At 34.9% G+C, this 9291-nt stretch overlaps 2 protein-coding genes across 5 annotated transcripts; one reads left to right on the top strand and one right to left on the bottom strand.

Annotated features, from left to right (window-relative positions):
* Positions 1-894: 894 nt before the first annotated feature.
* Snx17 (sorting nexin 17) lies at positions 895-3636 on the top strand. 2 transcript variants are annotated; one of them, XM_069059992.1, is made up of 6 exons: positions 895-1125; positions 1184-1376; positions 1427-1511; positions 2125-2494; positions 2544-2828; positions 2882-3636. In XM_069059992.1, the coding sequence occupies exons 1-6, from the start codon at positions 1066-1068 to the stop codon at positions 3020-3022; spliced, it is 1134 nt and encodes a 377-aa protein (XP_068916093.1). In that variant the 5' UTR covers positions 895-1065; the 3' UTR covers positions 3023-3636. The 2 variants fall into 2 exon arrangements, with proteins under 2 accessions (XP_068916093.1, XP_068916092.1); XM_069059991.1 differs by having other exon boundaries at positions 1427-1778.
* A 194-nt stretch (positions 3637-3830) lies between these two features.
* On the bottom strand, positions 3831-8422 carry LOC138139646 (serine-arginine protein 55-like). Of its 3 annotated transcripts, none has more exons than XM_069059993.1 (9): positions 8264-8422; positions 7609-7731; positions 7363-7433; positions 7209-7313; positions 7052-7081; positions 6805-6874; positions 5362-5435; positions 4953-5138; positions 3831-4902 (listed from the first exon to the last, which is right to left on the bottom strand). In XM_069059993.1, the coding sequence occupies exons 2-9, from the start codon at positions 7729-7731 to the stop codon at positions 4626-4628; spliced, it is 936 nt and encodes a 311-aa protein (XP_068916094.1). In that variant the 5' UTR covers positions 8264-8422; the 3' UTR covers positions 3831-4625. The 3 variants fall into 3 exon arrangements, with proteins under 3 accessions (XP_068916094.1, XP_068916095.1, XP_068916096.1); XM_069059994.1 differs by lacking the exon at positions 8264-8422 and adding an exon at positions 7786-7812; XM_069059995.1 differs by lacking the exon at positions 7052-7081.
* Positions 8423-9291: the final 869 nt, after the last annotated feature.

Genomic DNA, 9291 nt, shown 5'->3' with positions numbered 1-9291 from the left:
CATTGTGGATTGGATTTTACTCAAAAATTGTGAAACAAGAACTTTAAATTAAATTTGAAAATAGAGTGGGTGGTTGTGGTTAAAAAACCATTACCAATTAATACAAAATTCCCTGGAATTTGAAAATTTAATTTTTTTATTTAAAAATTAAAAAATTGTGCAAATTCGAAAAAATAACATAAAAATCCGTTTTATAAGGGCATTGGCGCACGAGTCCCAGGTGTAGAAAACCAGCCGTAGGCAACTCTTATAAAACTTGTTCTTTAATATACTATATCAGTAACGACAGCTCTAAAATAAAAACTGTCGGCGGTCAGTTCGAAAGGAATTAGTATTACATATTGCGAAATCGTGCTCAAATATAAATCAAAAATTGCTTTCCTCATTAATGTCTACTCATTATCTAACAATGATCGAAGTACAGGGTTATTCTAAATGATTGTAGTCCAAGTAGGCGTAAAAACTGAATGTAAAATGTATGGTTGCCGCTTCGTATAAAAAACATCAAAGTTATGTGAATAAGTGAGTACACACCGTTCACACATAGCAGTTGAATTGGGTGCAAAACAACTCAATATTTTTAGAATTGGTTGCAAAACAACGCAAGATTTTTGGATTCAATGGTTAATTAAAAAAAAATAAATAAAGCTCTCATCACCGCACTTTTCACCTAAGAAATGACAGTGACAGCGACAAAAATTGACAGTGATGTGAACTTTCATGTGGAAAGCGGCCAAAAATGTCATAACATGGGCATGGCCTGCTTCGACTACAATCATTTAGAATAACCCTGTATAAAACTCAGTTTTTATGTGTGTTGAAGTAAAAAAATTAAGTTTAAAAAATCTAGGGTTTTACAAGTGCGTGTGATGCCAAAACTTACGTTTTACGTTGGTGGTAGTGTGAAACGTCAGCTGTCAGATTATGGTCATCCGTCATTTATAGTAAATGAGAAATAATCAGGCTTTTTTAGTAATGTTTTTGACGGATTTATAGTATTTGTTTGTTATGTTAGTTATTTATTGTTTTGTGTATTTTATTACGTTGTGATTGTTTTAATTAAAGATGCATTTTTCGATTCCTGACACACAAGAATTAAATGAAGGAAATGGGTCAACCTACATTGTACATATACACGCAGGAAGTCTTATCTGAACGGTGCATAATATCGAAATAATTTTAGGGCTACAACATCCACATAAACGGCATTTTTCACTGCACCGTACGCTACAAACAACTGCACAATTTACATGAACAACTGAGAAAAGAATTTGGTAATGATAATCTGCCTCCATTCCCTCCGAAAAAATTGCTGCCATTAACAGGGGGTCAATTAGAGGAACGACGCGCCCTACTTGAAAAATATATACAAACAGGTAGGTGCCAGGGAATGTTTCTTGTGCACTTTTAACAGGTGACATTTAAGTGGGCCAAGATTCAAAATTGGTTTCCTCAGAACTCTTGGTAGGATTTTTATTATCTGCACAAGAAGAGACAACATGTGAGAAAAGGCAAGAGATTAATTTGGAAGTCTACACTAGCAATAATTATCAAATTCCTATCACTGTGTCCACTTTTGATAGAACTGAACAAGTCTTAGCTAAAGTCTGCAAGCAGATTAATTTGCCTCTTGAGTACATGCAGTACTTTTCTTTATATTTAATCAAGAAGGATAGTAAAGAAGAGTTAGTCATATTAAGAAAACTCTTAGATTTTGAATCACCATACATGACTCATAAGACTGTCAGAGATGCTAATAAAATTGTGATACGTAAAAGGTAAAAAGTCAGTACATACTGTTTTTTAACTTGTGCAAGTCTTATGTGACATTTTTTTAACGTTAACTAACGTCTTGCGAAACACTTAGATAAGTTCTGCATTTTTCACGAACACCGTTTTCCGCGCGACTCGCGTTTGAATTGTAAAATTGGTAAGTCGACGCGCTCGCAAAAAAAATAAAGACAAAAAGAGAGTCGACGAAATTGAATCAACGATCAGTTTGAAAAACCGTCGACATCCGAAAGACGTTAGTTAACGGCACGCCACACGGGCACCATGATGCCCACGTCGATTTTGTATCTACCGTTCCGTGAAAGAATTGGTCAGAATTTAGCTCATTTTTAGTTATTGGGATTGTAATTATGATCAAGAACTGATGACAGATCCCGTTGCTCTAAATCTTTTATACGTACAAACGGTGTGTGACGTCGAAAAAGGATGGATAAACTGCACAAGAGACGTTAAAATGAAACTGTCCAACCTACAATCAAGATTAGTCAAGCGCGAGTACATAGAATTGGCGCGAACGTTGAAATATTATGGTTTTATGCAATTTATGCCATGCTACTGTGATTTCCCAAAGCCTCAAACCAAAGTCCTTATTGCAATAGGTGATCAAGAGCTGAGTATGCGATTAGTTGGTCCAGGACAATTTGTCAAGGAAGGTTGTTTTAAAGTGACAAGAATGCGATGTTGGCGCATCACCGCTACACACGTGACTATTGCAACGCCACGCTTTCACTTTAATGCGATTTTGATTTTAGAACAAGCAAGACATGGCTGCCAACAGCCAAATGAATGTAAATTCTGGCCTAGAGTTGTCTTTTGAATATTTGATGTCTAAAGATAAGTTACAATGGATTACCGTATCCAGTGAACAAGCAATTTTGATGTCCGTGTGTCTTCAGTCTTTAGTTGATGAGCTCTTGATGAAGAAGAATGGAGTGCAGAAGAAACAACCAGCAATAAATAAAGGAAATTGGTCGTACATGAAGAGAGATGGGTCATGTCATTTGATCACTTTAGATGATGTCAATTCAAATTCTAGAGTACTTAGAACGGATGTCCAGAGTTTGAATTACTACTAATAAGTATGTTTCAGGAGGATGGTTCTGCACAAAAGTATCAAGAGTCATTTTCTATCAAAAAACTTCAAGAAAAATTTTCTAGTGTATCGTTCAAAACGGGGAAAGAATTCATCGAAAATCACGCATTTGAAGGAATAGGCGACGACGATTTATAGACGATTTGCGTTAAGATATTTTTGCTTTGGTAAATGAATGTTAAACTGTGGGTTTTTTTAAGGTGCTATTCAACGTGTCCAATTAATTGCCATTTACAATAACTAAATTTGGCAAAATCATAGATTATGAGGTCAAGTCCTAAGCCTCATGCAGTCCATTTTACGTGCCAAACTTAGAAATAATGAACATATTTTACTAAGGCAGCAATATATTCATATTTTGTATATTAACAGGTGAACATTGTAAAATACTAATTCTTTATCAAATCTAAATCGCGAAATTCTGACAAAATGCTCAAATTTTATATTCCCTATTTGTTTTAGTACCTGACCTGACTATCTGTATATTAAAAATATGCATTTTCAACTCTAATGATTAGTTATCTATCTAATTTTTATATATTTTTTATATGTATCATATATAGATATAACGTATGTTACTCCTTTGTTAATCTGAATTTACAAAACTTTACATTCCTGTGGAGTTTTCAAATTGTCCAAAAGGCAACTTTCACTTTTTTTTAAATACACATCTCGAACGTATTTTAACAATGATCTGTGTGTGTATGTACTATTTTACATTAAAATTTTCAATAAACATTGACTTTATATAACTTCTCTCATTTCGTCCGAGTTCCCCAATATTGCAGCACGTTAACAATTCCGACGACTAAAACGATCAAGTACTTGATTTGAATTGCGTTGCAACCCGATTTAAAAGGCGCGGATCTCCGTGAAACGTTGATATACACGAATCGACGAGTTGCAAGTTCAGGAACTAATTTATTGTTCAAAAAAAGACAATAGATATATTTTAAATGATTTATTAATTTACGATTACAGTTATATGTGTTGACACTTAACGATGAAATGAAAGGGAAAAACAATCCAAATGTCAACATTAGGCAAACACTACACCACACGTGTTGAACATAAAAAAATATACAATTGGACGATTCTACAGTTTTCTAGTTTTAACTAGATCCATGTGATGTAGTGTTTTAGGAATATTTTACTCCACTTATAAAATTAACTACCTAAAATCCATATGAACTATATTAAAAAGAAAAATGAATATAAAAAAACCCTAATTATGCGAGAATTATGATATTCATGTCACAAAATAAGCAATATAAAATCGGTGTCACTTAGGCCTAAATAGGTGACGTAACAATTTTGTGGCACAAATAGCGACGACTTCCTTTAGTATTTATTACACGCTTCTACAATGATAATACTACTAAAAATAAGGGTTATACAAGTCGGTTAGATTACACTTTGAACATTTTATTTTATATTACAAAACACATCAGACATTGAAATGCAAACGTTACGTTTACATCAGCTGATTTCGGTAATTATAGAATATGCTGACTAACTGGACCCAAAACCAGCCTTCTATTAGCAAAACCTCTGGTCCATGCTAAATCAACTTAACTTCAAAGACTAAGACAATTATCAAAAAAAAAAAAAAATTCTTAAAACTAGTTAGCTATAAACCTACATCATTTTTGCCAAACCAAAATCTTGGCAAGATAATTCTACGAATTTCCCATATAAAAACCTGACAAAAATGTATTACTTTAAACAGACATACATTGTATTAGTCGTGTTTCTCTGGTGAATTCTCTTTGGTTGGCGACTGACTCCTCGACTTGCTACCCTCCTTGCTTAAGGACCTCGAGTGCGACCTGTTCTTCGCCCCGTTTTCCTTCGAACACGACCTAGATTTCGATCTCTTACTGTGAGACCTTGAGCGCGACCTGGACTTGGATACTTCCTTTGACTTGGAACGCGAACGCGATTTTGAATGTGCCGCGGACTTGCTCTTCGAACGATCCCTGGATTTTGAACGGCTGGAACGGTGCGAACGGCTCCTACTACAATATCCCCTATATGACCGAATCGAACCCCGACCGACCCAACTTACCTCGACCTAGAACGGGAACGACGACGAGATCTGGAACGGGAACGACTACGACTACTGGAGGACCTGGATCTTCTGCTGCCGCGTCTTCTGTCTTCTATCAACCGAATTCTGCGCCCGTTCAATTCGGTGTCATCCAACTTGTCAATGGCATTCTTCATGTCTGAATAAGAAGCAAATTCCACCACTCTGAAACAGAAAACACGAAACTTAAACCGAATTCTGTGAACTTTAACGCATTTTTCCGCTGGCTGTGGTACATCAGTTTTAAAAAAGAGTATCATCCCCTCGGATTCAGCCCCGAAAGATGGTTAAAGCATCATGTGAATAATAAAAACTTAGGTAAAATATTGTTTTAAAATCAAACAATGAGAATTTAACAATTATTAATGTATTTTGAATATTTATTTACCCCTCGTTCCTGCGTTGCTTGTGGGCATCAGCGTACGTAACTTCGCCAGCTTGACGCATGTAATCTTTAAGGTCCTACCAGAGAAGAAAAACAAATTTTATTCATCATAGACAATGAAGTGCATAATTTTGTAAAGAAAAAATTACCTGACTTCGACAAAGGTAAAATCCGAACTTAAAAAATAGAAATTTTATTGTAATCTAATTGTAAGTGATGTAAGTCAATTTTTTTTCTTAAATACTTTGTTACATTTTGTCAGTTTGAATGCAAGTAAACAAAACACACATACACACGTACTTTTTGTGATTTATGGTGTAACTTATCAGCGGTGAGGCATCTATAAAATCACAAAAAGAAAATTCCAACCAACAATCGCCAACACAAGTCATAACAAAAAGTAACCAAATATGTGGTGAAAAATAAATAAAATTTCGTCATTTAAAAATATTAACACCCCATGTTTGTTCGATCTTTGCGTTAAATATTGTTGGTCGCCGCCTAGGTGGTTGTTGGTACCTATAAATTTAAAAAACAAAAAAGACAAAAAACAATAGCATCCGCCCTAAGAACTAAACGTTAAAGTGTGGGATGTAACATTTGTGATTCGGATAAATAAAATACATTAAAATGATAATTAACAAACACACAGTGCTTCCAACATACCAGACAAAATGTAACCAAGTGTGATATCACATAACTGCGCGTCATGCTAGGGCATTACCTGAGGCATTTGTGCACGAGAAACCAGAACAGTACCAATGGAACGGCGGAAATACACATGACTGCCACTCGATCACATGGGTTTACCACATTGATTGAGCATTGTTTGAGCCTAGAGATACCTCACACTCCAAGGGAATGGGTGCTCTTTACAAAAAAGTACTTTATTTTACATATTCATATGACATACTTAATAAGGGTTTTGTTTGAAAACTGAAAATACTTGAAAAAAGAAAATACAAAAATGATGGATAGGACGGGATAGGTTCTGTTTTCTCATTTGTTTTAATTTGAGAGTCTTCTGGAGACGCTCACGCAGTCAATACGGAATATGTCGTTTTGTCTTGACGGATGAAATGTTTGCCTTCATTTGGGACATATTTCATCATCTACCATCATCACAAATAGGAGATTGTAGACGGAAAGGGATACACCTCGCACGGATTTGCTCAATATGTGGTTACACTGGCCGTTCTCTCAACCGTTTTGCCCCAGAGATGGAAACGCACGTCATGGAAATAAACCATAGTAGACGAAATACCCCTCTTTCGATCACTGGCCTCTACTTGGTTTATGCCAACCCTCATGGTTTGAAATGATAGGAATCTAATAAGGATTTAAGGACCCTCACCAAAAAAATTTTCAATTCAACATGCATTGAAAAAATTTCTTTTTTTTTTTGTTTGTTTGACTAACTAGACTTCAGTTTAAATTTCAAGTTACCTGCCAGCTCACTCTGCTTGACAAATTCTCCACAATCAGTCGGTACTCAGTTCTAGTGGGTGGACCATACCTATAAACAAAACAAAAACCATTACTCATCTAATTAAAAACAAATACGTAGATCATAGATTTTTTACAATTTGCTCAGTAATTTGGGAATTGCGTCATCAGACTATAATCAGACCCGAAAGATGGAACTCATCATTTCTTTCTCTTTTTTACATAATACAAATTCAATTATATTTACCTATCATGTGACCGCATGTCAGGTTCACGGCTATAAAAAAGATACGTATCAGAATTCAATAAACAACGAAATATAGCAAGTCAATTTTGAAATTTAGATTCAATTGCTTTTCTGATTTGGTCATCTATAAAGTGGTATCTTTTAATAAAATCCTTACTTGTCACGGCTGCGTCCTCGTGGTGGACCGTAACCACGACCGCCGCCACTACCACGCCACTGGTCGCAACCTCTTGGAGTGCCGCGCGCCCTCTCTACTGAAACTCTATACAAAACTATCAAATCTTCAACTACAAAAATAAATAAATAATTACCTTTCTCCCAACAATTCTTTGCCATTCAGCTCATAAACGGCATCATCTGCATCTCTGTAGTCATCAAATTCCTGGGGAAAAAAATTCAAGTGAGCCCAAACTAGCCCCCACATTTGAAACTTGCAACACTTTGGCTCTCATGAAATGCCTGATACATACATGCAAGACTATAATGTCTTGCTAGACTGAATATTTCAAATTTTTCAATACTTTCTGGAGAATAAACATAGCATAATGATTACTTACCACAAACGCAAATCCATTTTTCATTGCAACTTCCTTAATGCGTCCGTATTTACGAAAAAACTTTTCAATGTCTCGTTCCCGCACCCTGTATGTGAGGCCACCCACGAAAACACGCGTACCCATCTATAAAATAATGCCCGATTAGAGGTCAACACAAAATTATAATCACTTAATTACTGTGCACTTTCAAAGTGTATTCAGTGGCACACTTTTCCAGATGTCCCCTTTCAACCGGACACAAAATACGACAAAACCGATATTTTTGGAAAGCAGCGATTATTACACTGGCACACGTGCCAAATTAATGATTTTGTTGCAAAAATATCACACTATTTTCGGAAGGGTGAAAGTTTACTACTGCTACCCTGCCCGTATCCACCATATTTGAACAAATCAAACAATAATTCAAAAATATTCACTTCGTGACGTTTGAAACTACGTGAAGTTACTTGTGAGGTGCCTAATATTATACATTTACATGTTTAAGAGATGTTTATCTGTGAAAAATAAAAATAAACCTAATTTCCTTGCACAAACACGCCGTCCGCGGCTCATGTTGAACTCATGATTGTATAAAAAATACACATCGTCAGGCACTTACTTCAACTTAGGTTTAAACAGAAATATAAACAATGCGCGAATTTGAAACACTGACCTTTATTCCAGTTGTATCTGCAGCACCAGTTAAGAAAATAAACTACCAAATCGGCACGACTACAACTATGGCGTGCGTCCACAGCCGAAATGGGCGACGACGATGGCGCCCGAAACTACGCCTCATTTTCGACAAATAGATGGGAAAAGTAGATACTTTAGCTAATCGACTAAAAACACCATAATTTATTATTCATTTATATTCCAAATTTGAACGATTCTATGTTGTGAATTTATATTTTTCGTGGTTTACTTAATCGAAAGGTACATCGGGTCCGAGATTAGAATAATGCGCGCGCATTTATTAAAATATGAAATTGAAATTGAGCCGATAAGTAAATTTGTCTTATCAGCGAACAGAACTATCAACACTGATGCAAATGTATTTTTCCCATTTTCGAACGCTAAACTATCACATGATATAAAAATATTAAAATTGGTAATGGCTTCTCTACTTCAATAAATTACTTTGATTTAATACAAAAATGTACATTATTGTTAGTCTTGTAACGATATACCTGTTCTGAAAATGAATAAATGCTTTCATCGATAATCGATGCTGTGGATTAGATACTATGCTGGAATAAGAATGTATGTACATTAAGGGTTGTTCATCATAATTTAATAAAAATCTAGTTCTCCGAGTCTTCAGAAAAATTTAAACATTAGTATATATTTAAATTCAGATATTTTTAAATTTCACGAAGAAATGGCAAATCACAAGAGTTTATTGCATACAAATAAGAAATAAAACATATACAGACTGTTTTCTAAAAAACGCCGCTAGCCATAGGGCCGTTATTTATTGTATGATTTTAATAAGCAAAAGAAGCAATAAAGTGGTTAAAAAACCACTACAAAACGGCTTAATTTTTTATTTTTTTCAACATTAATTCTTATGCCAAATAAATGCCAATATTTTTTTTATGGAAACATTTTTTTCGTTTTTTATTTTAATAGAGATTTTTTTTCTGATTTCAATGATGTTTAACACGTTGACTTTTGTGTAATAAAAATGCAAGAAAAATT

This window comes from Tenebrio molitor, chromosome X, assembly GCF_963966145.1.
Source record: "Tenebrio molitor chromosome X, icTenMoli1.1, whole genome shotgun sequence".
NCBI lineage: Eukaryota > Metazoa > Arthropoda > Insecta > Coleoptera > Tenebrionidae > Tenebrio > Tenebrio molitor.
The sequence above is the reverse complement of the archived record's forward strand: the minus strand, read 5'-3'. Positions and strand labels throughout refer to the sequence as shown.

Excerpts from the sequence above, each read along its gene's own strand:
- Snx17 (XM_069059991.1), top strand. The coding sequence starts at position 1,066 with ATGCATTTTTCGATTCCTGACACACAAGAATTAAATGAAGGAAATGGG. Across the intron at positions 1,779-2,124 it reads AAAATTGTGATACGTAAAAG|TTATTGGGATTGTAATTATG; the intron begins GTAAAAAGTCAG and ends GCTCATTTTTAG. Across the intron at positions 2,829-2,881 it reads ATGTCAATTCAAATTCTAGA|GAGGATGGTTCTGCACAAAA; the intron begins GTACTTAGAACG and ends AGTATGTTTCAG.
- LOC138139646 (XM_069059993.1), bottom strand. The coding sequence starts at position 7,731 with ATGGGTACGCGTGTTTTCGTGGGTGGCCTCACATACAGGGTGCGGGAA. Across the intron at positions 7,314-7,362 it reads AAAGAATTGTTGGGAGAAAG|AGTTTCAGTAGAGAGGGCGC; the intron begins GTAATTATTTAT and ends AGTTTTGTATAG. Across the intron at positions 7,082-7,208 it reads CGAGGACGCAGCCGTGACAA|CCGTGAACCTGACATGCGGT; the intron begins GTAAGGATTTTA and ends TCTTTTTTATAG.